This window comes from Bos grunniens, chromosome 9 (assembly GCF_055505025.1).
Source record: "Bos grunniens cultivar Pamir isolate PY7600 chromosome 9, Bosgru_T2T1.0, whole genome shotgun sequence".
NCBI classification, from domain to species: domain Eukaryota; kingdom Metazoa; phylum Chordata; class Mammalia; order Artiodactyla; family Bovidae; genus Bos; species Bos grunniens.
The window spans coordinates 23,706,519-23,734,272 of NC_141173.1; the positions used below are offsets into that span (position 1 = coordinate 23,706,519).

General features: G+C 39.5%; 1 protein-coding gene across 10 annotated transcripts in view; it reads right to left on the minus strand.

The window, feature by feature from the left end:
• The window catches only part of UBE3D (ubiquitin protein ligase E3D), a 166,566-nt gene that overhangs the window by 26,131 nt on the left and 112,681 nt on the right, over window positions 1–27,754 (minus strand). For 3 of the 10 annotated variants that reach the window (XM_086316955.1, XM_086316953.1, XM_086316950.1), the window contains one exon: window positions 7,695–7,794. The exons of 4 other annotated variants lie outside the window; for them this stretch is intronic. In XM_086316955.1, coding sequence (XP_086173081.1) covers window positions 7,695–7,794 — 100 coding nt within the window. Of the gene's footprint in view, window positions 1–7,694; window positions 7,809–27,754 lie in introns of all 10 variants that reach the window. 3 more of the 10 variants (XM_086316957.1, XM_086316956.1, XM_086316951.1) reach the window with 1 other exon arrangement.

Below are 27,754 nucleotides of genomic sequence, written 5' to 3' on the forward strand. Positions count from 1 at the left end.
ATTAGGGGACAGAGCAAAAAGCCCACTGCCAGAATACTGCTGCTACACTGAATTACCAGGGCTCAAGCACTTCAGGCAGCCACTGGGTTTTGATTTTATTTCCAGTGATATGAAAATAAAAACGACCATCATAAACGAGCACACCGATCAGGAATCTGAGCTAGGCAGTACAGAGGCAAAGAGGAAAGGTTACTGCATTTCTCTCAGCAGCCTTTTAAACTCAGCATACGGCCCCCATGTGGGACATTTTATTTCTGGTGAGACTAGTATTTAAACTCAACCAGTCAGACTTTACAACATGAGTGACGTCTGTTTTCCCTAGCATCACTGCCTTCTAAACAATGACTGCTTTTCCCAATGAGGATAAAGAAGGTAGAAACAAGAGGTGGACAGGAGCAAGAAGTGGAACCGTGACATTCACACTCATTGTGTGATCTCATTGTGTGATCAGAGGACTGAAACCCACCTGCCCAAGAGCTTTATCCTGTTATCCCTCAGAAAGGTTCAACCTACATCCTATACTTGCAACTTTCTCTGGCTAATGCTATGTCTCCTGACCATCAATCAGGCACTTGTGTTCAGACCAACTAATGCTGGACTGTCTTCCTAGGGAACAGACAAATTGTTTCCAGGACACCAGGCTTCTCTCCTAATTTGTGTCCTTTCAGACCTACTTTTATTTTTTTAATTGAAGTATAGGTGATGTACAATAGAATGTAAGCTGTAGGTATACAATACAGTGATTCACAATTTTTAAAGGTTATACCCCATTTACAGGTAATATAAAATACTAGCTATATTCCTTGGGTTTATAACATATCCTTGTAGCTAATTTTATATGGAATAGTTTGAACCTCTTAATCCCCTTGGAGAAGAAAATGGCAACCCACTCCAGTGTTCTTGCCTAGAGAATCCCATGAACAGAGGAGCCTGACAGGCTACAGTCCATGGGGTTGCAAAGAGATGGACATGACTGAGCATGCATGCTTAATCCCCTACCTCTAAATGCCACTCCCTCTTCCCTCTCTCCACTGGTAACCACTAGTTTGTTCCCTGTATCTGTGAGTCCATTTGTTTTTGTTATATTCACTAGTTTTTTACCTACTTTTAAAGGGATGTGCTCTGAAGTTCTGGTAAGGGCTAGGACCCGTCCCCTGGCTCCAGTTCAGAGATCCTCATTTAGTGCAGTCCGTCCTCCCTTTCCTCCCACCCCCGACACACTAAAAAGCTTTCCACTGTCCTTTTTTTCTCCCTTACTTTTTTTCAGCTCAGAGCAATCCTATTTCATTTTTCACAGAATACGATTTTCTGTGTCCGCTTTATCATTTTTACCCCTCTCAGTGTCATTAATGACCTTCGAGCTTAGTCAGTTATTCTGTGCTTTTTCCTTCCACATTCATCCTTATTTCTCTCCCATTTCAGCACTGAAGGACAGTTGTACAATGAGTAAATTGTAAAGTTATGTCCCAGTTCCCCTAGGGACAATCTTCTTCCTTGAGCTATTAAGTTGGAAAATGGCTTTTTAAAAAAACATCAAGGTTTTGTTACAGAGCAGGTGCAATCATTACAATGTGAAATTAGTCCTTTTTCCAGCGAAAGTGGTACAATACTTTACTTGTAACTGCACAAAGGGATTTAGGAAATGGAATATAAAAAAAACCTATCAAGAGCTTTAGAGAGTTATGTGCAAAGTTATGTGATATTTTGTTCCTGCAATACAGACAATAAAGCCATACTGGTGTGGAATGCCAAAGTTTTGCCTTCTGGTTTCGCTACTGAAAAATCAGCTCATTTAAACTTTGGAGAATGACCTGCTTTTCCTCCATGCATGCATCCACTTAGTCTCTGCTCCCTATATTCACTGGGTTCCTCCAATGTGTCAGGCAGGGTGATGAATTAAAAGAAAACCAAAAGAAAAAAAAAGAAAAAGCAATCCTTTTTATCCTGAAAAACACGTCAATAATTATCCTCTATTCTAGGCGAGGCTCTCACTTCAAAAATTATCTCACAAATTGTATTTACTTGCAGAAAATGAGGCGGTGCAGTAATAATAAACCTGCCTGCAGGCAGATTCACTAAGGCAGATGTGGTTTTACAGCACTCTGTAAAATCCACAACTGTTTGCTAGTTATTAACTGGCAGCCCAGTGGGCTTGGGCTACATCGGGAGAAAAAAAAAACAGCCCAGGATTCTTGCTCTGTGATATGAGGCTCATTTGGCTTTCACTTGGCCTCTCTGAGCCTCAGTTTCCTCCTGTGAAAAGCAGGACTAGCATTTCCCAAAGAGTGGTTCTTAGGACTGAATGAGATCCAATTGACAGGGTTTCTTTTACCGTGCCTGATGCCAAGTCAATGCACCATAAATTCTAATTTTAGCAGCATCATTATCATGACTGGAGTTTACAGCCTGGGAGATAGGACTGATCCAAATCAGGCATTCTTTTTTTTTTTTTCTCAGAAAGAGAATGGCAAGACTAATTTCAAGGAGGTAGAGGAGACCTGGGTTGAAAATCGTAGTGCATCCCTCGGTCCTAGCCTCCCCCCTCTTCTCTGAGTTGTGTGCCTACTTCCTTCGCTTATGTACCCCAATTATTCATTACCTCCATGAATGAGCCTCTACATCAGCACCCTGTCAGTGATCCTTCCCTGTCACAATGATATTTCCTTCTATCGAGCCCAAACTTATTTAGAGATAGCTTAACTCGGGGAAATAGCTGACCACTTTAAACAAGTCAAACAAAAGGAAGAAAATAAAAATCAATTTTCTTTTTGCTTGTGGATGGAGATGATGGAAGAGGAAAAGAAGGACACAGATAACTGGACTAAAAAAAACGAGACTTAATAATCCAAACTTAACAAAAGGAACTGATGCTTGGCTGCAGAGAGGATTATTGATTTCATTGTTCACCTCAATTTGGCTCACTGAATTGTAGAATACTGGAGAGTATTGTAGAGCTGGAAAAGATCTCAAAAAACATTCAGTCTAATCCCATCTTTTTAGAGAAATTGAGGCCCAGAGAAGTCTTAAATGCAACCCAGCTCATGCCTACAGACCTACAACCAGACTTTACGTCTCTTACAGTTTCATTCCAAAAAGAATCTTAAATGATTTGGGTGTAGTATGTTTAGGTGGTTGAGGTTATCATATTTTGTCTCCATTTGTCTCCTGCCATGGTCTTCGTGTACCATGAAAAAGATGCAGTCTGAATAAATGGGTCTGGACTGGTGGGTTTTACTTTATGTGTTCCATGGTGGTGGTGGAGCAGTCTATGCCCTGACATTGCAGACAGAATTCTAAGTGGATAGACATTTTTCTAGGGATAGGATCCAAAACTTTAACATACTCCCAAAGGTGCCAGTGAGCAAAACAAAGTTAAGTGAGTAGACTGGGCCAGAGATAGGAACGGCAAGCCCAGGGTTTCCATGCTCTGCAGGTAGGGCTGCAGGTCGGAAACACCAGGGCAGACGAGGAGGGTGCGCGAGGAGCTGGCCCGCAGAGTGGACTTCACCCTCTAACTTGGCTTCAGGCAGTATGGCTTTACTTTCTACCTGCTTTTGAAATCTGTGGTCTGCTTAGTTTGCCGAAGGAAAGGCTTCTGCTGCTGAGAGCAGTGAGGCTGAAACTACCATTAGAATATACCCTGTAAAATCTCAACAAAGGTGTGAAACTGTTCATTGAAATAATAATAATAATAATTTATAGCATTCTGCCAAGAGCCCTCTTGCACCTGACTGTCTCTGTTGCCATTCTATTACTTTCATGTTTAACAATCAAAATGACAGATACATCGTGCCTTCTCAACATCTTCATGTTTGCCTGCTGGTGGCAAGAAAATAAGGACCAGGCATTGGAAGTGGCCATGGAAAAAAGAGCCCGAGCCCATTCTTTCTCATTCTGAGAGGATAATGGAAATTATCTTTTCTGTTTGCCTGGCATCTCACAGGCTCATCTTCGTCCCAGAGGTCTAGGTGCTGCTTACAGATGTATCAGAAACCCCCAGGGGTTGCCCACATTTTTTTCTTTAAAAATCACCCCAAAAATACTCTCCCCTCCTTTTTTCTCAGGCAATAAAGATGTGAGGGCATATATTTATAAATAAGACATTTAACCTTTTTGTAATGTTTGATAACTTGAGATGGAGAAAAAAATGAGAACTAGCAAAATGCAATAAAGCTTAGAAAGCAATATATTTGGTCATTTTCACCCCAAATTAGAACTCTGTGCCCCTAAGATACGAGCCTAAATAATGTGGTTTCTGTTGCATTAACCTAAAGCTATAATATGGCAAAAGTAGATTATAAGAGATCACATAAAAAAAAGCTAAAACCTTAGCAGCAGCTAGCAGGAATATTTTTGGTAAGCAATCACTCTTACAGATTCAGTTATAAACATCAGGATCACTGTCTGGGCCTGAGTGGGTTTGTACGAAATTCAAGTACAATTAGACGATTTTAAAAACAAGTACCTGGTGAGATACATCCATGGGGCTGCAGAGTCAGACACAACTGAGTGCGTGCACATGCTCACACACATACACACAGACACAAGTGCAAATGCATCACTTCAAAAATAAGTATTGTACTGAAAAATGATCACCCCAAAAGATGTTTTTATATTTGAAGTTTGCTATCTCTCTTCTCTGCTTTTACCTTCTGACTTCACATGGTAATGAAGGCTGACAGAGCCCAGGGTTGAAGAGGTACTCAGCAATCAGCTGGTTCACTCTCTCTCTCTTCAGTTCTCCACAAGTCTAACCATTTCTACTTGTCCATATGGTCTGTCCCCTGGAATTAGAATTTTTAAAGCTATTCTCTCCTTGAATAGTTGGGCCGACATGCAGCAATGTTCTGGACACTGTGAATTATATAAGGTGATGTTCCCGTTTTCAAGGAATTTATGATCTCATTGGAAACTTTGGAACTACACTTCAGCAGTTACAGTCATAGTAGGCAATGGCAGCCTGAGCAGGAAGTGATAAAAGCACAGGAGTTAATTTTAGTCTTTTTTGGGATCCTTTATAGATCCTAATATCAGGTTTATAACATAGCTTGTTGAACTAGAGTAGTATATAGACAGCAGAGACTAGGGACCAGGTCTCCAAGAGTAATAGAAGTTGATGATCAAAATTAGAAATAGAGGGAATAATCACAGGGATAAAAGAAAAGAACCACTTACTTAGCATTTATCTTTCTCTAAGCACCTGTCATATACTCTTTGACTTTATAATTACAATTCTCATAAAGTAACTAATACTATTAATATACAGATGAACAAACAGACGCTCAGAGGGGTCTTACAGTCAGCATGTAGAAGGGCTTAGCTTTCATACCACACCTGTCTGATTTCTGAGTCCACGCTTAAAAAAGGATCGATTACTGAACCTATCATTTCCGAGACTCTGCGCGTTAAATATCTAGTATTTGATGTCTTATTTAATTATGAAATATAGCAAAGTTCATAAAGTATTCAGACATTTCTGTAGAAAGTTTACTAATATCTAAGTATGTAATAATTTTCTACTCCTCACATTAATACACCTTAAAGAATATTACTAGAGCATCTTTAAGATGACAACAAAGAAGACCATGGGGCATACATTTTGTTTCCATAAACTCATATAGAGTGCTGGCACATTCAGAATATATTAATAACTGGTAAATTACTTAGTATTTTATTTAGCTCCCATGTATGGAACACTGACTTGAATGGGAGATATATAAGTATTGGGGTGGATAAAATGATGTTGGCGAGTAAAAGAAGATACAAGTCAGATAAAGATTTTATGGTACTGTTTTAAGAAAATGACTATAAACACATATCATCTGCACACACTGCAAGTATAACTTTAAAACAGGAAAAACAAATACAATGGGATCTACCCCCAGCATATGGAAAGGGCACTTACACAGGTACCATCTGTTGCTTGGAGAAAGTTAGCTGAAGGTATGCTCATATCTGGATGCGACAACCAATTGGGGGAGTTACAGGTAACACCTGTGCATGTTCAGTTGTCCCACCTCCATGCCAACCTCAGACACGGAAGTTATTAAAATCTGGTTTCTACCCACTGATCCTGAAAACTAACACTGATGACTGTAGAGAAGTGATACAGGGGGCGCTTAGAGACCAAGAGAAAAGCTAAGATTCTGCCTCAAAAATCTTGCTTTCTCCTCCTTTTCTAAAGGACGTGGAACAAAATGACAGTACAAAATGAGAATTTTTTTTTCTAATGCTTTTTCCTAGCATTGAAAGGAATACATTCTTATAAAGAAAATGAATGTCCACCTTCTCTCGAGAGATCACAGAGGCTCTAACGGGAAGAAAGAAAAAGGAAAAGAGGAGAAAGTGAGGAGGCGGGACCAGTGCACAGACAGCAGTGAATGCCAGGAAGAAAACTAAGGTAATGACTGAGTTTTTGCTGCAGTTTTATATCTCTCTTCGAGTCATCATTTAGTTTCTGAAGGGACAAGACAAATTTACCCTTCTATCAGGGAAATAAAGGGTAAGCCAAAATCTTTTCTCTACTGAAGCTTGCTGTCACACAAGCCCTTCACAAATCTGAGCTTTTTTTGCTGTTTACATGTATGACATAACTATTATGAGGTTTTTAAAAGTCACTTTACAAATGAGAAAATGATGCTATCAGGCATTAAGAAACACACCTGAGTTTACTTGATGAAAAAGTTCAAAAGAATACCAAAGCATTTTCCATAACAGATTCCGAGTTTAGCTTAGATAAAGTACCACAGAAGCATAAGGTTTGGTATTGTTATTCAGTTGCTAAGTCATGCCCTACTCTCTGCAACTCCACGGACTGCAGCACGCCAGGCTCCTTTGTCCTCCACTATCTCCTGGACTACGGTATAATGAGATACAAACCAGTGCACTGTCTTTATTTGCTACTACGGATTCATTCATAAAAGAACTTATAAGATGGCTTTTGCTGTCCTGGCCTTACCTCATGCATAGAAGGTGCAGAAAAGACCCTAATGAGCATAACTCCTGGCCTTCCTTACTCTTGAGGCAAGAGCTTCCAAGGCTAGGGAAGTTGGCGGCCCCACAAGGAAAAAACAGAATTCCTGAGATGAAAGTCAGGGGAGGGGTGGGTTAAGTTCCAAAGTGGTGGCAACTCCTGCTCTTTTTATAGTTTCTGGCCATAAAAGTAACCTGACCTGGGAGGGCAGATGACTACAAGGTCAAGGTCATCAGTGGAGGTCCCAGAGGCAGCAGCATGGATCTCAATGACTAGCCTGGCACAGAGGAAGTCAAAACCCTAGGGAAACCATTTTTCTGGATTTGGACAGAGTGTCTTCCCAGAAACCTTTTTCTTCATTTTCCTGGACTGATAAAGACTGGTTACTTTGGAGAAACAACTGGCTGACTAGGAGAGAGAAAACTTGCTTGAGAAAAACACAGACATGGCAATTTCAACATCTACCCCCAAACTGCCAAACAGGAAACAATGTCACACACACACAAGAAGGTTCAATATAAACATTCACTAACCTGAGAAGCGGAGAAGGCAATGGCAAGCCACTCCAGCACTCTTGCCTAGAAAATCCCATGGATGGAGGAGCCTGGTAGGCTGCAGTCCATGGGGTCTCTACAAGTCGGACATGACTGAGCGACTTCACTTTCACTTTTCACTTTCACACAATGGAGAAGGCAATGGCAACCCACTCCAGTGTTCTTACCTGGAGAATCCCAGGGACGGCAGAGCCTAGTGGGCTGCCGTCTATGGGGGTCGCACAGAGTCGGACACGACTGAAGTGACTTAGCAGCAGCAGCAGCAACCTGAGAAGACAGGACTTCAAACAACACCATATGAAATTACTAAGAAAAGTCATTTTCCAAGTCTGATTTCTAACATTAAGGCTCAATTGGGGAAAAAAAAGTATATAAATTAAAAAAACACATTTTCATAAAGAGAATTACTATATATTAACACTATAACCAAATACCACACAGTTGGCTATAAAGTTGTGGGAGAAAAGTGTTTTGGGATGAATTATGGACCAAAAGGGATCCACAATTAATCTCTAAAATCTGTGACCAAAGTTTCCCTTCCCATCCAGGCTAATAAATGCGCTTTGGGATTTGATATTCAGAAAATCCTTGGGAAGTATTCTAGGAGTAATTTTTCTCTGAGGAGGCAAAGTAGTAAAGAAAGGAAGTTAAATTGCCTTCACTACTCCTTTGATATGCTTATCTTTTTAATAGGGTAACAGCATGCTGATCTATAATAACACAATTTAAATGGAAATTTAAGATATATTACACATTTTGATGCCTTTAAAAATAGCAATGTACCAAGTCTAAAAAGATTTCATCAGGCATAATTTAACCTTTTCATGATGATCCAAGGTCAAGATTATAAATTTCTTATTAGTTATGTTTGTTGTCGTTTAGTTGCTCAGTCGTGTCCAACTCATTTGTGACCCCATGGTCTATAGCCCGCCAGGCTCCTCTGTCCATGGGATTTTCTGGGCAAGAATACTGGAATGGGTTGCCATTTCCTCCTCCAGAGGATCTTCCTAACCCAGGGATCAAACCTGGGTTTCTGAATCTTCTGCATTGCAGGTGGATTCTTTACCACGGAGCCACTGGGGAAGCCCATTAGTCCTGTTCAGTTCAGTCACTCAGTTGTGTCCAACTCTTTGTGACCCCACGGACTGCAGCATGCCAAGCTCCCCTGTCCATGACCAATTCCCGAAGCTTGCTCAAACTCATGTGCATTGACTCAGCGATGCCATCACCATCTCATCCTCAGTCATCCCCTTCTCCTCCTGCCTTCAATTAGTTCTGTGGTCCTGGGCAATTCATAAGAAACTTGCTAAGCTTAGGTGTCATCTTTGCCACATGAATGACAGTACTTCTCTCACAGAATAGTGATGGTAATAGTTGATTAAATAAAATCAGCCCTGTATAACACTTGGCATAGAGCTCACTGCATTCTTCCATACTCAAAATGGTATCTACTGCTACTTTTAACATATTTCTCTGCTCTTGGTTGTGACCTAGAAAATTAAACTGACCTATGAGTGTAGGTCAGAAAGACCTTAGAAAGATCTCTCTTTTAAGAAAACAAAAGATCTAATTCCAATACTGTAGACCTGATGTCAGAAGAAGTCCTCTCAGTATAAAAGACTAAATATGCTGAATAAACATTAAAAAAAAAAAAATTAAAGCCCATAGTTTAACTGTTAGAAGAAGAACTGAATCCCCTGGCGGGAAAAGAATCCGGTGCCTCCTAGTAAGCCAGGGCTGAAGAAAGAGTTTCCCTAAGGCCTCTTCCCATTTTGAAGGTCTAGAGTATGAGCTTTAGCTTGTGGGATTTTGGTAGTCAGAGGAAAAGCCTGGGGCCCTGCAAAATAGGAGGCTGGGTCAGAATCCCTGCCTCTCCCTTGCAATGAACAACTTGGGGAAACAAAAAACCCATGTTCTAGAAGCAGACAGTGGGTGAGCCTGCTTGCCTGCCTTGGTCTTGACTCAGAGCCTGGCATGGGGAGCAGGGGAAAGGCACCCCTGATAATTCCTAATCCCAGGTCAACACTAGTGCACGTTTGGAATTAGAATTCACCATGTTTATGGAGCCTCACAAATAATCCTCTCTGCAGGATCATACCTTCCACCCAGGCCTCGAAGAACTCCCACAGATGAGGTTTCAAGGAGAGCATGAGCTTGCCGGCACAGTTATCCTATACGTGAGCAGCTTAGCAGGAACAAGGCATAGAATCAGATCCACAGAGCGGAAGGGATTTTAATTATGGACAAATAGATAATAAGTATGTATAAAGAAATAAAACAAGTATCAAATGTATGCCCAGGGAACATGAGACTTTCAAAACTTATAGGTAGATCTGAAGAACCTAACAGTATTTCTGAAAACAAAAAATATAAAAATTGACATCAGAAATATAATGGAGAAGGCAAAACACAAGATGGGACATCACTGAAGTGGTTAACTAGTGATTAAGAAGAAATAATAGTTGTACTAGCTAGCAAGGTCATGCTCAAAATCCTCCAAGCTAAGCTTCAATGGTACATGAACCAAGAACTGCCAGGCGTATAAGCTGGACTTAGAAAAGGCAGAGGAGCCAGAAATCAAACAGCCAACATCCAGTGGGTCATAGAAAAAGCAAGAGAATTTCAAAAAAAATTTACTTCTGCTTCACTGACTACATTAAAGACACTGACTATGTGGATCACAACAAACTGTGGAAAATTCTTAGAGATGGCAATACCAGACTACCTTACCTGCCTCCTGAGAAACCTGTATGCAAGTCAAGAAAACAGTTAGAACTGAACATGGAACAATAGAATGGTTCAAAACTGGGAAAGAAGTGCATCAAGGTTGTCTATTGTCACCCTGTTTCTTTAACTTGGGCTTCCCTGGTTGCTCAGATGGTAAAGAATCTGTCTGCAGTGCAGATCAGGGTTCGATCCCTGGGGTGGGATAATGCCCTGGATCCCTTGGCTACCCACTCCAGTATTCTGGCCTAGAGAATTGCAAGGACTGTACAGTCCATGGGGTTGCAAAGAGTCAGACATGACTGAGTGACTTTCAGTTCATACTTATTTAACTTATATGCAGAGTACATTATGTGAAATGCAGGGCTGGATGAACCACAAGCTGGAATCAAGACTGATGGGAGAAATACCAATAACCTCAGATATACAAATGACACCACCCTTATGGCAGAAAGTGAAGAGGAAATAAAGAGCCTCTTGATGAAGGTGAAAGAGGAGAGTGAAAAAGCTGGCTTAAAACTCAGCATTCCAAAAACTAAGATCAAGGCATCCAGTCCCATCATTTCATGGCATACAGATGAGGAAACAGTGGAAACAGCGACAGACTATTTTTCTTGGGCTCCAAAATCACTCCAAATATTGACTGCAGCCATGAAATTCAAAGACACTTGCTCTTTGGAAGACGAGCTATGACAAACCTAGACAACGTATTAAAAAGCAGAAACATCACTTTGCTGACAAAGGTCCATATAGTCAAAGCTATGGTTTTTCCAGTAGTCATGTATGGATGTGAGAGTTGGACTATAAAGAAGGCTGAGCACCAAAGAAATGCTTTCGAATTGTGTTGTTGGAGATGATTCTTTAGAGTCCTTTGGACTGAAAGGAGATCCAACTAGTCAATCCTAAAGGAAATCAATCCTGAATATTCATTGGAAGGACTGATGTTGAAGCTGAAATTCCAATACTTTGGCCACCTAATATAAAGAGCTGATTCATTAGATAAGACCCTGATGCTGGGAAAGATTTAAGGTGGGAGGAGAAGGGGATGACAGAGGATGAGATGGTTGTATGGCATCACTGACTTGATGGACATGAGTTTGAGCAAGCTCTGGGAGATGGTGAAGGACAGGGAAGCCTGGTGTGCTGCAGTCCATGGGGTTGCAAAGAGTAGGACACAGCTGAGCGACCAAACAACACAACAATAGTTGTACTGTACCACACTGTGCCTAGTTGCTTAGTCATGTCGGATTCTTTGTAACCCCTTAAATTAAGCTTTGTAATACTCTTTGTAGGTTAATTATACCTTCCCTGCATACCTGGTAATTCAAAATAGGTAAAGCAATGAAAAGAGGGTAATTTCTTTCTTAAGTAGAAACATGCATATGCAATACAGCATATAAAGAAAAGCCAGAGGGGTAAAAAACTACTTAAAAGTCTTAAAACAGCCATTGTTAAACACATTTCTTTCTTTATTCAAAAACATTTACTGACTTTCTATTATAAAGTGAGACACTGTACCTGACAAGATGCACAGTAATAAAAGCAAAAAAGGTACAGCCTTTCTCTTGAAGAGCTTTCAACTACTAACTGATAAAACAACATACTTTGGTGGAAAAGTAAATTGATATTAACTTTCTGGAGAGTAATTTGGTAAAATGTAGCAAAATAAAAAACATTAAAAATATTCATAACCCTTGACTTCAAAAATGATTATATATTCAGCTAAGGCTTATAGATAAGGAACATTCCTATAGTACAATTTTAATTTTTTTTCCAAAAGCTGTATTTGTTTCTGAAAACTGCTGAGTAACTTTGGTTTGTTCAGTCTCTAGTAGCACAAATTCTAAACACTGTATTTTGCTTCTCAATTCTATTGTATAACCTGAAAAGTGACTAGGCAATTTGTAAGCAATTAATTACTGGTTATAGAGTATGTTTAAAAAAAATCCTTGCCCAAGGACTTCCTCAATGGTCCAGTGGTTAAGACTCTGCCTTCTACTACAGAGGGCCTGGGTTTGATCCCTGGATGGGAACTAAGGTCCCATATATCACTGGGTGTGGCCAAAATTAAAATAAGAAAAAAAATATATATATATATATATATATATACATACAGACACACACACACGTATAAACAACAAGGACCAACTGCTAAAAAAAAAAAAAAAAAAAAAAATTCCTTGTCCAGAAGGATACTAGTTTTATTTTTAAAATCACAGAATCTTCACATAAACTGGAAAAGTAAACCTAAGATATACATATTTCATCTTATTCTACGTTTTAAAAATGTCATCACTTGTTTCCTTTAAAAAATTTCCATCCATTCAAAAATATTTTGAAGTTTAACTGCCTGATTTAAGTGAGGCTGTAGAAATTTTATAGTATTTAAATTAAACCTTAACCTTGTTCTTGACTGAACCTAACTAAGAACTCTGTCAGAGTCCTTGTTGGCCTCCTGGTCATGTTTTTCCTAAGATATGGAATCTTATCTTTAATGGTTATCACTGGTCTCATCTTTACTGGTCATTATTAAATGAGCCCATTGAGAATGAGTCCCATTCAGCTGTGGTGTGACACGGCCCTACAGACCTACACTATCCACTGTTACTAACAGTAACTAGCTGACAATCTGTAACCTGCCTTATATGACATTCAAATAGAGACATCCGTCAGACATGGTAATCCAGTTCAATGCTGGCCTCAAGTAGTTTGGTATACCACCAGTGTGAACTGGTAAGATTCCAGTCATACTTGTCCTCCTCACCATTCAACAAAGGTATGTCTATGGCACTTGCTAAGGTTGATGAACACAGTTCATTTCTGATGAACTGTGGATTGAAGATGTGCATTGAGAGTATCATAGAATAGAGAATGTTAGTTACTATCGTTCGGTCAGCATCAATGTTATTGACTTGAATGGTTTCCCCATTCTTGGCTCTAATGACATCTGGCTTGGTGGGCTTATGCCTGAGGTTATGTTCACAAAGAGGGCCAGATCCATCTCAAAGAACCCTCCTGCCAATGCAGGAGACATGAGGCATGGGTTAAATCCCTGGGTCAAGAAGATTCCCTGGAGAAGGGCATGGCAACCCACCTCAATATTCTTGCTTGGAGAATCCCATGGACAGAGGAGCCTGGTGGGCTACAGTACGTAGGGTCGCAAAGAGTTGAACACAGCTGAACCAACAATGCAAGCTTGAGGCAGTGACAATGGCTACAAGTACAGCACCTCCTCCCTTCTTAGCCCTCAAGAAGACAATGTGGACATCCTGATAAGGTTACCACTAGGGTTAAAGGACACCGCCTTCCCAAAAATACGAGTGGTGCTTTACTTGCATTGAGACTGCCCCTGCAGTGAGTTTATAAGAGGACCAGAGATTTATTATATCCTTTGGCCATATTTTAAAAAGACCCAATTCCTGAGTCTTCAGTCCAAGACTTCAGTGTGATCTGGACCTGAGCTTTATTCTTAGAACTTCAGAGATTCTTTTCAATTATTTCTGTAAATATGGTAAGCTGGAGTCCCCATCAAACAGCAGGCCAAGTTCTGCCCAGAATTAAACAGGACTCCTTTGTGCCAGGCCTCCTGATCCCTGTTTTCCGTTTATCTGGGCAAATAAGAGTCTTCTCTTTCTGCTTCAGCTTTTCACATTTATAAAGATCAAGACATGCCCCTTCCACTGCCGGGCATCGCCAAGACCCTCCTCTGTATGAATTATCTTTGTCACAAAGCTGCCTGCACTCTGCTGGGAAAGCAACGCTGATATTTTCTTTGCCTATATTCTGATTTTCCTGCTCATTTGTTCCATTTGCCTCTTTGCAGGATGGTAGGGAAGCCAGGACACAGGCCATAAAAGGTTTGTTTTGCCTGCCTTTGGAGGTGGTTCAGAATGATCAAATTTCTCTTGATGTTCCAGAAATCGGTTTATCACAATTATCTCTTGTCTATGTAAACTGTGGAGCATCTTTTGTTCCCTTGGCACAGACTCCTCAGACAAGGCCCTTTGTCATGGCTATGGTGGGGAGACCATAACCCCAAAGATGCTTTAACCCCAGGCCCAGAGAAGGACTCTGTTTTTATCATATTAAAAACTGGAAACAGACTCAGGCTTCATGCAAATATTCATACAAATGAACATTATGCAGTCACTAAATATTATGTTTGAAAATCACACTAATGGCCACAGAAACTATTCACAAAAATATAACATTAAAGGAAAAGAAGAAAAATCAATACTATTTATGATTGAATATCATATAGATATTACAAATCATGTTTTAAAGTGACAGAAATCAACTGCTAAAGTGAAAAGCCACAGACAGACTCTAGAGTGAGATCTGAGTTTGAATCTCACCCCTCTCATTTACAAGCTTTGTGAACCTGGGTGACTTAAAATCTTTCTGTGATTCTGTTTCCTCATGTGACAAAGGTAGACATTGACAGTACTTATATTAGGGACTCTAGAAAATATTCAATGAGTTAATATGTATAAAGTGCTTACAGGAGTGACTACCATATTGTAAACACTCAATAAATATTAGCTATTGTTGTTATCAAATGATCAGTTCAGTTCAGTTGCTCAGTCGTGTCTGACTCTTTGAGACCCCATGAACTGCACCACGCCAGGCCTCCCTGTCCATCACCAACTCCCGGAGTTCACCCAAACTCATGTCCATTGAGTCGGTGATGCCATCCAGCCATCTCATCCTCTGTCGTCCCCTTTTCCTCCTGCCCCCAATCCCTCCCAGCATCAGAGTCTTTTCCAATGAGTCAACTCTTCGCATTAGGTGGCCAAAGTATTGGAGTTTCAGCTTTAGCATCAGTCCTTCCAAAGAACACCCAGGACTGATCTCCTTTAGGATGGACTGGTTGGATCTCCTTGCAGTCCAAGAGACTCTCAAGAGCCTACTCCAACACCACAGTTCAAAAGCATCAATTCTTCGGTGCTCAGCTTTCTTCACAGTCCAACTCTCACATCCATACATGATCACAGGAAAACCATAGTCTACACTAGATGGACCTTTGTTGGCAAAGTAATATTTCTGCTTTTTAATATGCTATCTAGGTTGGTCATAACTTTCCTTTCAAGGAGTAAGCGTCTTTTAATTTCATGGCTGCAGTCACCATCTGCAGTGACTGCAGTGATTTTGGAGCCCCCCCAAATAAAGTCTGACATTATTTCCACTGTTTCCCCATCTATTTCCCATGAAGTGATGGGACCAGATGCCATGATCTTCATTTTCTGAATGTTGAGCTTTAAGCCAACTTTTTCACTCTCCTCTTTCACTTTCATCAAGAGTTTTAGTTCCTCTTCACTTTCTGCCATAAGGGTGGTGTCATCTGCATATCTGAGGTTATTGATATTTCTCCCAGCAATCTTGATTCCAGCTTGTGCTTCTTCCAGGCCAGCGTTTCTCATGAGGTACTCTGCATATAAGTTAAATAAGCAGGGTGACAATATACAGCCTTGATGTACTCCTTTTCCTATTTGGAACCAGTCTGTTGTTCCATGTCTAGTTCTAACTGTTGCTTCCTGACCTGCATATAGGTTTCTCAAGAGGCAGATCAGGTGGTCTGTTATTCCCATCTCTTTCAGAATTTTCCACAGTTTATTGTGATCCACACAGTCAAAGGCTTTGGTGTAGTCAATAAAGCAGAAATAGATGTTTTTCTGGAACTCTCTTGCTTTTTCCATGATCCAGCACATGTTGGCAATTTGATCTCTGGTTCCCCTGCCTTTTCTAAAACCAGCTTGAACATCTGGAAGTTCATGGTTCATGTATTGCTGAAGCCTGGCTTGGAGAATTTTGAGCATTACTTTACTAGCATGTGAGATGAGTGCAATTGTGTGGTAGTTTGAGCATTCTTTGTCATTGCCTTTCTTTGGGATTGGAGTGAAAACTGACCTTTTCCAGTCCTGTTGCCACTGCTGAGTTTTCCAGATTTGCTGGCATATTGAGTGCAGCACTTTCACAGCATCATCTGTCAGGATTTGAAATAGCTCAACTGGAATTCCATCACCTCCACTAGCTTTGTTCATAGTGATGCTTTCTAAGGCCCACTTCACTTCACATTCCAGGATGTCTGGCTCCTGGTGAGTGATCACACCATTGTAGTTATCTGGGTCATTAAGATCTTTTTTGTACAGTTCTTCTGTGTATTCTTGCCACCTCTTCTTAATATCTTCTGCTTCTGTTAGGTCCATACCATTTCTGTCCTTTATCGAACCCATCTTTGCATGAAATGTTCCCTTGGTATCTCTAATTGTCTTGAACAGATCTCTAGTCTTTCCTTTTTTAATAATCTACATCTATTAAATGATACAAGAAACTTAAATCCACAAAAGAAGAAAGCAGGATTTAACATTATGAAAAATATACTAGTTTTGTAAAACCAACTACCTTCTCTCTTGAGCTTCCACCACACACCATGAGCTCTCCCATCCATGCACGTAGAGAAAACTTCAGAAGGAAATACACTAAATGCTAATACTGAAGGATACGATTCTGGAAGTTTTATTTTTCCTTTTTAGGTATTTTTGTTTTTAAATATCCAATAGTTACTATATATTTCTTTTAAAATTAGAGAGAAATGCTTTTTTTTTTTTTTTAAAGGATTCTTGTTTCTTCCAGTTGAACCATGGCACTCTGCCTCAGAGCTCACGTTCTCATTTTTTTTTTCTTCAAAGAGATCCAATTTAGGGACATGATTTTCAGGTTATTGGTAAGATAAGAGAATGATGACTAAAGAAAAACATATCAGAAATATCAGAACAATGTCTAAAGGAGACTAGCCTATATCAGAAAGGAAAAATTGGCAGGTTCCCACATCATGGAGGAGAAAAGTAATTTCCATTTTTCCATGTAGAGAAATGGGTTAGCTAGTGATGACACTCATGATAAAAGTCAGCACAAGGTTGGGGATAAGGAAAATGAGTTTCTCCCCCCAGATTTAATTTGCTTAGGTTTTGTGTTTATGGCCTACCAAAGTCAAGATTTGCTATGCACATGGGGACAGAAATTTGAATGATAAGGTTAAGTGACACAGATATGTCTGAAAACAAAGCCTCCTTTAAAAAATAAAATATATGATTTGAAGAAAGAATAATAAAGTCACCTTTCTTTTAATCTGGATATATTTTCTTTATGACTCAATCTACTTTAACAAAATGTCCCTGGAGCGCTGTCATATTTTCTGCCTGCCCAGCACCTTTTGAACATCCTTGCAATTTTTACGAAAGTTCTTTCTTTATTATTGGTCCTTCTTCCCTAGTTCCCTAGGTCAGAAGACAGAACACTTTCCCAGTCTTTTATGAAGCCTAAAGAAGGAAATCTCAGCTTGCTTTCGTTGTTCAGTAGCTACGTTGTGTCTGACTCTTTGTGAACCCATGGACTGCAGCACACCAGGCTTTCCTGTCCTTCACGATCTTCCTGAGTTAGCTCAAACTCATGTCCCTTCAGTCAGTGATGTTATCTAACCATCTCACCCTCTGCTGCCCCCTTCTCCGCTTGCTGTCAATCTTTCCCAGCATCAGTTTTTTCAAGTGAGTTGGCTCTTCCCATCAGGTGGCCAAAGTATTTACCCAATCTCTTTCTCAGACTTTTCATTTAATTTTCACTGTGACTTCTAAACATGAATGTAGAAATGGAGTGGAATCCATGTAAAAAGTGCAACATTTGGCCAGATGCTAAAATGGATCCTGGGAGCCACACACAGGAATGACTTTCTTTTTTAAGCCAATAGCTATCAACAATAAAAACTAAAACAAGTCTACAAATCTCTCAGGGATGTCTAAAAACATTATTAATGGTGTTACATGTATCGTAAAAAGCAGAGAAACAAGAAATAATATGAATTTTTAAAAATATAGCTCAATGAGATACTGATTTCTGTAATCAGCTCTATAATGCAAATTACCACTTCATCATAATAAATATGCAAATATATCGGGAAGCTTAAAAAGATTTTTTAACACCTGTTTTAGGGACACCAACCACCTTATATAACTACCTCTGCACATTTAGAAAACAAGATTAATCTACCAAGTCTGCTTAAATTTTAAAACATGAACACATTCAGTGATAATTTTATTTTGCAGAGCAGAAAGAAGCACAAGGGAGCTTCTAAATGTTGGCTCTCATTATACTTCCAATTATTTCAATTATTTCAGATTATGCATAAGGCAATTTTTCTCTCAGACAAATGCTGGATAAAGATATCCAAGGGAATCCAAATAGCAGCAGTATTTTTACATATGGTAAATTATGTTCTTGAGGTGGAGGAAGTTGTATGTTAGGTGATGTAATGTGAATTTGATTTTCTTGTGGAAACACTATTATAACAAAGGCTTAAGTAACTAAATCTATTCCAACTTTAAATATATGACTACAAACGTCTTATTTCATCAACTCTTCTGCATTACTTCAAACATGATTCCAAAAAACCAATATGGCAACCAAAATAATAAAACTATGTCAAGTATGATTCTTGCTTGGGTTTGTGATAAAAATCAGAGCTCAAAGAAATAAATCTCTCTTTGGGTAAAGGTAAGATATCCATTTAGCCCACAAGCCAATGAACCCTTTCTTAATGACTTTCTTAGTTCTTAGGCATGGCTGTTTAATAGTCATATTTGTCCTGCATAATCCTGGGCCTTGATTCCATCTAATGGAATAAATTCTGACTAACTAGAATTGTCTGCTGCATCATGGAATTAAGACTTTTTGGAGGAAAGGATCACTTTTATGCTTTTTGAGAAAATGCCATTTTTTGCTAAACTTCTTTTATAATTAAAGGACTATAAAAGGGCTTTCTGTAACTATAAAAAGAAGATTTCTGATTTTCTTAAGATTCCAGTTCCTTAACACCACCATCTACACTATGAACCCTACTGTTAATGAATAGATATCTTTAAGATGAAGATAACCAACATTTACTTCTTTAGCATTTCCCTCCATCCTCCAATCCCTCAAGCTGTGAATTTATACCATCAAGAAATTTCAAACCTTTGAAATAAATGGTGGCCACACTAAAAACAATTAATTATTGTGCATATATTAAAACTTTCCATCTTAACCTCAAGTCTTATATATATTATCTTACATATCATAGTAATAAAGTAACCTACTATCAGTGTGATTTATTTTTTATTTTTCATAGATGTATAGTAAATTTACAGTGTTATGTTAATTTCTGGTTCATAGCAAGTGATTCAGTTTTACATATATATATGTATGTGTGTATATATATCCTTTTTCATATTTTCTTCCATTATAGTTTTTTAAAAGATATTCAATATAGTTCCCTGTCTGACTTACTTCACTTAGTGAAGTCATCTTCTATGATAATTTATAATGCAGGAGACCCGGGTTCAGTCTCTGGGTCGGGAAGATCCCCTGGAGAAGGAAATGGCAACCCACTCCAGTATTCTTGCTTGGAAAATCCCATGGACGGAGGAGCCTGGTAGGCTAGTCCATGGGGTCACAAAGAGTCGGACACGACTGAGTGACTTCACTTTCACTTTAATGTTGCTGCAAATGGCATTATCTCACTCTTTTTATGATTTAGTAATAGGTGCATCATACATATGTACCACATCTTCTTTGTCCATTCATCTGCTGATGGACATTTAGGTTGCTTCCATGTCTTGGCTATTGTAAATAGTGCTGCTATGAACACTGAGTTGCATGTATCTTTTCATTAGCTTTTTCTCCAGATATAAGCCCAGGAGTGGGATTGCAGGATCATACAGTAGCTCTATTTAAAAAAAGTTTTTAAGGAATCTCCAAACTGTTTGCCGTAGTGACTGCGCCAGTTTACATTTCCATCAATAGTGTAATTTCCCTTTTCTCCACTCTCTCCAGCATTTAATTGTAGACTTTTTGATGATGCCAGTTCTGACCAGTGTGAGGTAATAACTCATTGTTGTCTTGATTTGCATTTCCCTAATAAGTAGAGAAGTCAATCATCTTTTCATATGCTTATTGGCTATCTGTATGTCTTCTTTGGGGAAATGTCTATTTAGATCTTCTGCTCATTTTCTTGATTGGGTTTTGTTGTTGTTATGAGTTGTATGAACTGTTCATTTATTTTGGAAACTAAGTCCATGTCAGTATGTGAGGACTTCCTGAATTGCATCCCTACAACTTCTTGGCCTGGACCCTCAGATGGGAGTCTGGCTGCCCTCTAACACCTCTCTTCCTGAGGTGGTACCAAGACATTCCCTCTCTTAGGGCTCAAAAGATAAGCCCTGGTCTAGCCTCCCACTTTGCACAGAATATCTTTATTTTCTTTTTAGAATATCTTTATTTTCATTTTTTGGTATGACACCCATTATTTTAAAACTTTTTTATCTTCAGATAATTTGAGAGTTAGAGAAAAGACGCTAATATCAGGGGGAAGCTAGTTAGGGGCATATGGGATCACTCTACAGCATTCAACTTTGGGACATATCATCAAAGAAAGTTGAGACTGAACGAACTGTATGCCAACAGACCCAGTTAAAATAATTACCTTCTTTTAGCTTTTCCACATATTCAGTCGTTAGTTACTTTTCCACAAATGCTTCTCTCTGTTCAACCTACTATTAAAGCATGTGAGTTTGCCATTTCTTTGATCTTCATTCCTTATGACGGCTCTTATGCCATGTAAAATGTATATAAATTTGTATACTTTTCCCCTGATAATCTGTCTTTGTTATCGTTGTTCAGTCGCTCAGTCGTGTCTGCCTCTTTGCGATCCCATGGACAGTAACATGCCAGGCTTCCCTGTCCTTCACCATCTCCCAGACCTTGCTCAAACTCATGTCCATCGAGTCAGTGATGCCATCCAGCCATCTCGTCCTCTGTCATCTCCTTCTCCTCCTGCCTTCTATTTTTCCCAGCATCAGGGTCTTTTCTAATGAGTCAGCTCTTCACATCAAGTAGCCAAAGTACTGGAGCTTCAGCTTCAGCATCAGTCTTTTCAATGAATATTCAGGACTGATTTCCTCTAGGATTGACTGGTTTGGTCTCCTTGCAATCCAAGGGACTCTCAAGAGTCTTCTCCAACACTACAGGTTAAAAGCATAAATTCTTCAGTGCTCAGCCTTCTTTATGGTACAACTCTCATATCCAGTAGAGTTGTACAGTAGAGTTGGACAGTACAGATATGAGTTGTATCCAGTACAACTCATATCAAGTAGATATGACTACTTGAAAAACCATAGCTTTGACTAGATGGACTTTTGTTGGCAAAGTCATGTCTCTGCTTTTTAACATGCTGTCTAGGTTTGTCATAGTTTTTCTTTCAAGGAGCAAGCGTCTTTTAATTTCATGGCTGCAGTTACCATCCACATTTAATTCTCAAAGACAGCCAAAAAAACCCAAGAGGGTAGAGGTAAAAATCTACCTCCCCTTCAGCTACTTTTTAACATCCTTCTTTATGTCATTTTTCCTTTTCTTGGTTATTTTCCTATCTTTCTTCAAACCTCTTATTAAATTTTCATTACAGTACTTTCACTTGGGCACTTTTTAATTAATTTTTCATTTCTGAAGTAATGTTATCTTTTTCTTTCATTTCTTTCCCGAGTTCAATGAACTCCTTCTTTATTTATCCAGGGTTTTGTCCATTTTGCATTTGATTTAGAGTGGCTTTTCATATTCACAAATGCTTGTTTGAGAATTCTTAATTCTGTTTGGAGTGTGAACTTACACTTTTGTTTTGCTTTATGAGGATAATTTTCCTGAGATGATACTTAGGATTTTTTCATTGTCTGATTTTATAAAATTCCTTCTACTGACTTTCCTTTTGTTCATTTTTATGATACTGGAAAATTTTATAAGGTTCCCATCTTAAAAGATGCCCTTTCCTGTCAGTCCAGGAAAGGCCCAGAGCTTTAGTGGGGTTTTCTGTCAGTGTTTCAGCGGTAGGAAAGAGGTGTGATTCTCTTTTTACAAAGTACTTTTGTTTTTGCTTTTTCTCCTCCAGAAGCTATACTTTTAGAACACTGCTCCATTAAGTGATGTCTCTTTTAAATCATGCCTGCCCCCTTTATATTGTGTCTGCCTCTAAATGGTGCACCTGTATTGCATCTGGCCCTTTAAATCCCTTCGCTAAATTCCATACTCTGATCTGTTTGTACATTTCTTGTACATTTTTCTAGTATTATAAAATTTAGGCTGGATTTAATATTTATAGTGGCCATTCTAAAAAGCTCTTAGGTACCTTTGCTAGTCTTCCCTATCTCCTCTGCAGTATTTTTAAGTCTGCTTTGCTTCATCAAAAGCTTTGTGGCAGAGTGGAGATGGGGCAGAAGTATAAGAAACTAAGTACTGGAACCTGTTGATTTTTTTTTTTTTTCCTATTTACTCACAGTCACTTTGCAGTTCTAGCATTCTCTGTCTCCAGAATAATGCTAATGTTAATGCTAAAGGTGTGGTTCTGTGTAGAATTTTCATGGTTGGAAGTTGTTTCCTATTGTTTTCACTTTGGGAGGCTGATTACTAAGTGGCTGTCACTGTTTTCTAGGATATGGAAATGTGCAGGGAGCATTTTTAGACTCTGGATGATCAGAGAATGGAGAAAGAGAGGGAGACAAGATTAAAAAGAAAGGCCAGTAGAAAAGCAGGGCTCTAGCTTACTGTTGCCAGGACTATAGCAACAGGAGAGAAGGAAACCTTTAAGTTTTGTATCCAGGGTCAAACTCAGGCTGGGGCTTCTCTGGCAGGTTCTCAATACCCGACAGTGCACAATTTTGAGGTGTTTTTTTTTTTTTTTTGTAGGGTAGGGAAAGACACAAACAAAATAATTTACAAAACTGATAAAAAGCATCATCTTCACAGTGAGACTCTCCAAGCCTTCTACATGATGAGATGAAATTTAAAAACTCTTAAATACCAGGGCAAGATTAGTTTAAACAAAATTTTTAAAGCACCTAAATATGACTGCAAATTGTGTTTCAGATACTATCACTGGGTTATAAAAGAAATAATAAAGTTAAGAAAAAATGGAAAATCCAGTGAATGGTTGAGCTAGTTCTACTGTAATTAAACACAATTTCCTTTCCATTTCACCCAAGTCTAAAAGTAAAAACAAAGCCACAATCCATTTGCCTCTAGAAACCACTGTGTAATTTGTGACCTGAACTGCTGACAACATTTAGTAGAAAACTAAAAAAGTGGGGATATTTAATTCTATTATGACCTAAGGTACTTCATTTCCTCACCATGCCGCTCACCCACGAAAAGGAAAATTGGACTCCAGAAATAGAGTAGTGGTAAAATGTGATACCAATTACATTAATTATAAAATGGCCACACCTTGCTTTCATTATTTACAAAGAGCTTTCACACAGGAAGGGTAATTGCTATTCTCCTACCACGGATGTAAAACACCAAGGTTATATCACAGAGAGCCAAAGATGACATTGAAAGTCCTTGTCTTGAATTCTTCAAATATGTGGCAGTGATGGATAAAATATAAGAGAAAGTTCCAAATCATAGCTACACTCAACAAGCTAAGCATCTTCTTGGACCAGAAGCACAAAGTGGGGAGTCAGGGCCAAAGCGAGGGGCCTTCTGTCTTGAGGCAGAAGTCAAGGCCAGGCTCCAGGGTGGAGTAATGTTCACCAAAGGAGACCCAAGAAAGCTGCTGCTGTCACCTGCTGGTGGTTACGATTCACATGGACTCTGCCTCTGCAGCAATGGCGAGAGGCCAGGCTGCCTACTGGGTCAGCGGGTGGATGTGCACCCAGGATCAGCAGAGAGCTCTACCATTCTGGACTCAGTGCTGGGTGAGGTGGGCCAAAGTAGTGGGTTACAGTCCATGGGGTCACAAAAGAGTTGGATACAACGCAGCAACTAAACAACAACAAGGATATAAGGTACAGCATGGTTACTATAGCTAACAACTGTATTGTATATTTGAGCCTTGCTCAGAGAGTAGGCCTTAAAAGTCTTTGTCTCAAGAAAAAAAAATTTGTTAACCATGTATGGTGATGGATGCTAACTAGACTTACTATGGTGATCATTTTGCAGTATATATAAATATTGAATCACTATATTGTATATCTGAAACATAATGTTATATTCAGTTATACCTCAGTTTTAAAAACCTTGATACCCTGGAAATGAAAAAAAATATTAACTGAACTAAAACTCTAGTTGGGAAAGACACCAGAATGAATAAACTGGACAACCTAGTAGCAAGGAATTTATCCTGAATGCACACATAAGAAATAACATTTAAGAGATAAGCAGAATAGACTGAAAAACTCTGCTGCTGCTGCTAAGTTGCTTCAGTCGTGTTCGACTCTGTGCGACCCCATAGACAGCAGCCCACCAGGCTCCCCTGTCCCTGGGATTCTCCAGGCAAGAACACTGGAGTGGGTTGCCATTTCCTTCTCCAATGCACGAAAGTGAAAAGTGAAAGTGAAGTCACTCAGTCGTGTCTGACTCTTAGCGACCCCATGGACTGCAGCCTACCAGGCTCCTCCATCCATGGGATTTTCCAGGGAAGAGTACTGGAGTGGGGTGCCATTGCCTTCTCCGCTGAAAGACTCTAATATATGTCTAACAAGATGTCAATAGAAGGAAATAGGCTGGGGGAGGGAGATCATAGAGATTTTATATAATGGCTAGTGATTTTCCAGAACTAAAGACAGGAGTCCTCACTTGGAGTAGTCTCAGAATACTGAGTAGAATACATTCTTAAAAATGCACACCAAGACACCACTCTAAAGTTACAGTACATCAAGCATAAAGATAGAATCTTACAGACCAGTAGGAGAAAACAGATGGACCCCATCCGCAGAGCAACAGACAATAATGTTACAAAGGCTGTCTTATCAACAGAAAGAGATGGCAGAAGGCAATGTGTGATAGACCTTCAAACTGAAAAGGTATACAGAATTCTGTACCATCATTCAAGAAGAGAATGAAAACATTTCAGAGAGAAGGTCTGTTAAAGGAATACCAAAGGATATGGAATGTCAGGGAAAGAAAAAACAAAAAGTATGTTACTAAGGTGTATATATGCAATGAATATTAAAATAATTAAAATTGACAACTTATTTGTTTTTAAGTGCAACAGTAGATAATAGCAATGGGGCAGATGTGGGGTAAGGGGAAGAAATGTGCTAAATGGGTAGTTAGAATACGATAAGGTGCTTGCCTGTTTGAAAAAGGTAAAGATACTGAAGAGTTTTGCTTTTACTCTACAACACTTCATATGTTTAAAAATTCTAAGAGCAACCACTACAAGAGGAAACCTGCAAGCTATTGCTTCCAGGCCAGCAAAGGAAATGTTTTAGAAACGGATGAGAAAACTCTCAAGACAACAAAGAACAAGAAACAAAAAAAAAGAAACGATCAAGCGTGACAACCATAAAACACACACTCCACACTTCCTCCACAAAGATGGTAGATGTGCATCCAACTGTATTATTAATCACAGTAATGCAAGTTGGTTTAACTACTTTATTTAAAATAAAATACCGAGAACCATGTCTTCTGTTTGCAATACTCTGATTTCTGCTAAGATTATCAATACATTTGGGGGACTCTGAAGTGTTGAAAAGCAGCTGATGGTTCAGATGGACAATCTCTGAAATGTTTATGACAACCGGTTTGCAAATGGTTGTCAAATTGAAGGTAATGAGAAGGAGATAATAAGGCCAATAGGGGCAGCATCAGAAATATTGGGACTATCGACAAATGTTGTTGCTTATAAAGAATTTCATTCAGCTCTAAAGAGACAAGAAAAGGCACCAGCATTTAAACACTACTTGGCTAATTCTTTAATTTACTTTGTGTTCTCTTATTATAGCTTCTGACAAAACACCAGCCATCTTCTTGTATGTTACACGTTAATCAAACTGCCTTAAATTATCACAGACTGACTGTTGATGCTCACTGCGTGAAGCCCAGGCTGACGCTACAGAAAGACTCTCTCTGCTGTCCCAGCGTCATTACTTCTCTGGGACTGTCATTCTCAACTTGTCACTAGAAGGAAGCAACGTGCTGATCTCTAAGAGGGATGCCAGTCTCGGGCTGGATACTAGCCTGTGTTCTTTAGAGCAACTTCATCCACAAGCTCTCTCAGTTCTGTGAATCCTTCAACTCCTGACACTTAGAATCAGTGGATTTTTGAGCTGATGGGATGAGAAACCTGGAATCTCAGAGGGAAGTGACTTGTTGCCTTCTGCACCGGTTGCAGGTACAGCACACAAGAAGAGAACTTAGACCCATCTTCGACCTCTGTATCAGAAATTATCCTCATTACATCATAGGTAAGGTCATCAAGAGCGAGAACCAGAAGAATCCTAAAGTCACTTCATTGTTTTTCCTCACAATTCCTCCGGCCTGGTCCCATACACCTCCTGTTGTTCTAAATTTTCTCTCTACTGAGCAACCAGTGGTTACTAGGTAGGTTCTCAACAGAGGCTCAGAAGACTTTCCCTTCGGATTCATGGTTTCCTTAAAGGCTGGCATCCCTCCCACACTTCTGTTTTCTCCTAAAGCCTAAAAAGCTCCTTCAAACAACACAGTGGCTTCCTCCACGGAAGAAACAAGTATATTCACTTCACTCTCGATATCACTCTGCTTCTAAAACCTGACACACACCTTTAGCCTCCTCTTCAGGAAGTAAGACCAGGAAGTCATCTGATTAAACACAGCCATGCTTGGTGGCAAAGAACTAAGACCCTTTGTTTATAGCTCTGGGCAAGGGGAGAAGCTCACATTTCAGAAAATTTTCTTGGAGTAACCATACTTACAAGTAAAATAATGCAAAGATGAAACCACTGGAAAATTCCTAAGCCACAGACATTTCAGTGTGGACCAGGATCCAGAGTCAGAAACAGAAGCTGAAACCAAAAGGAGGAGTAGCCTGAAGGAGGGTAAAGAGGAGAGAAGCAGAGAAATCAAAGGCTGTGCAGAGAATATCCCAGGCTTCTCTCTCTTTCTCTTCTCTGATACTCAGTCTACCGGACGGTGTTTTGCATTTGCCCACCTTCAGATGAAGGGGTAAGCCAGGGTGTCTCAGGCAGTAAGAGCTGGGGGCCAGACAGCACCCTAACCCCATTGTTTACCTTTCTTTGTAGTTGGTAGGAAGGTCCTGTGACAAGAGACCCCATTCTCTTGGAGAGGAGGAAAAAAAAAAAAAACAACTACATTATGTGGTTTTCTTTGTGCTTTCCTTGAGTTAAACATTTCCAATATGTTCAAAAGAAATAAGAACCTAGTCCCTTTCAGTTCAGTTCAGTTGAGTTGCTCATTCATGTCCGACTCTTTGCTACCCCATGAATCGCAGCACGCCAGGCCTCCTTGTCCATCACCAATTCCCAGAGTTCACTCAAACTCATGTCCATCGAGTCAGTGATGCCATCCAACCATCTCAAGCTCTGTCGTCCCCTTCTCCTGACTTCAGTCTTCTCAGCACCAGGATCTTTGACAATGAGTCAGTTCTTCACATCAGATAGCCAAAGGATTGGAGCTTCAGCTTCAACATCAATCCTTCAGGATT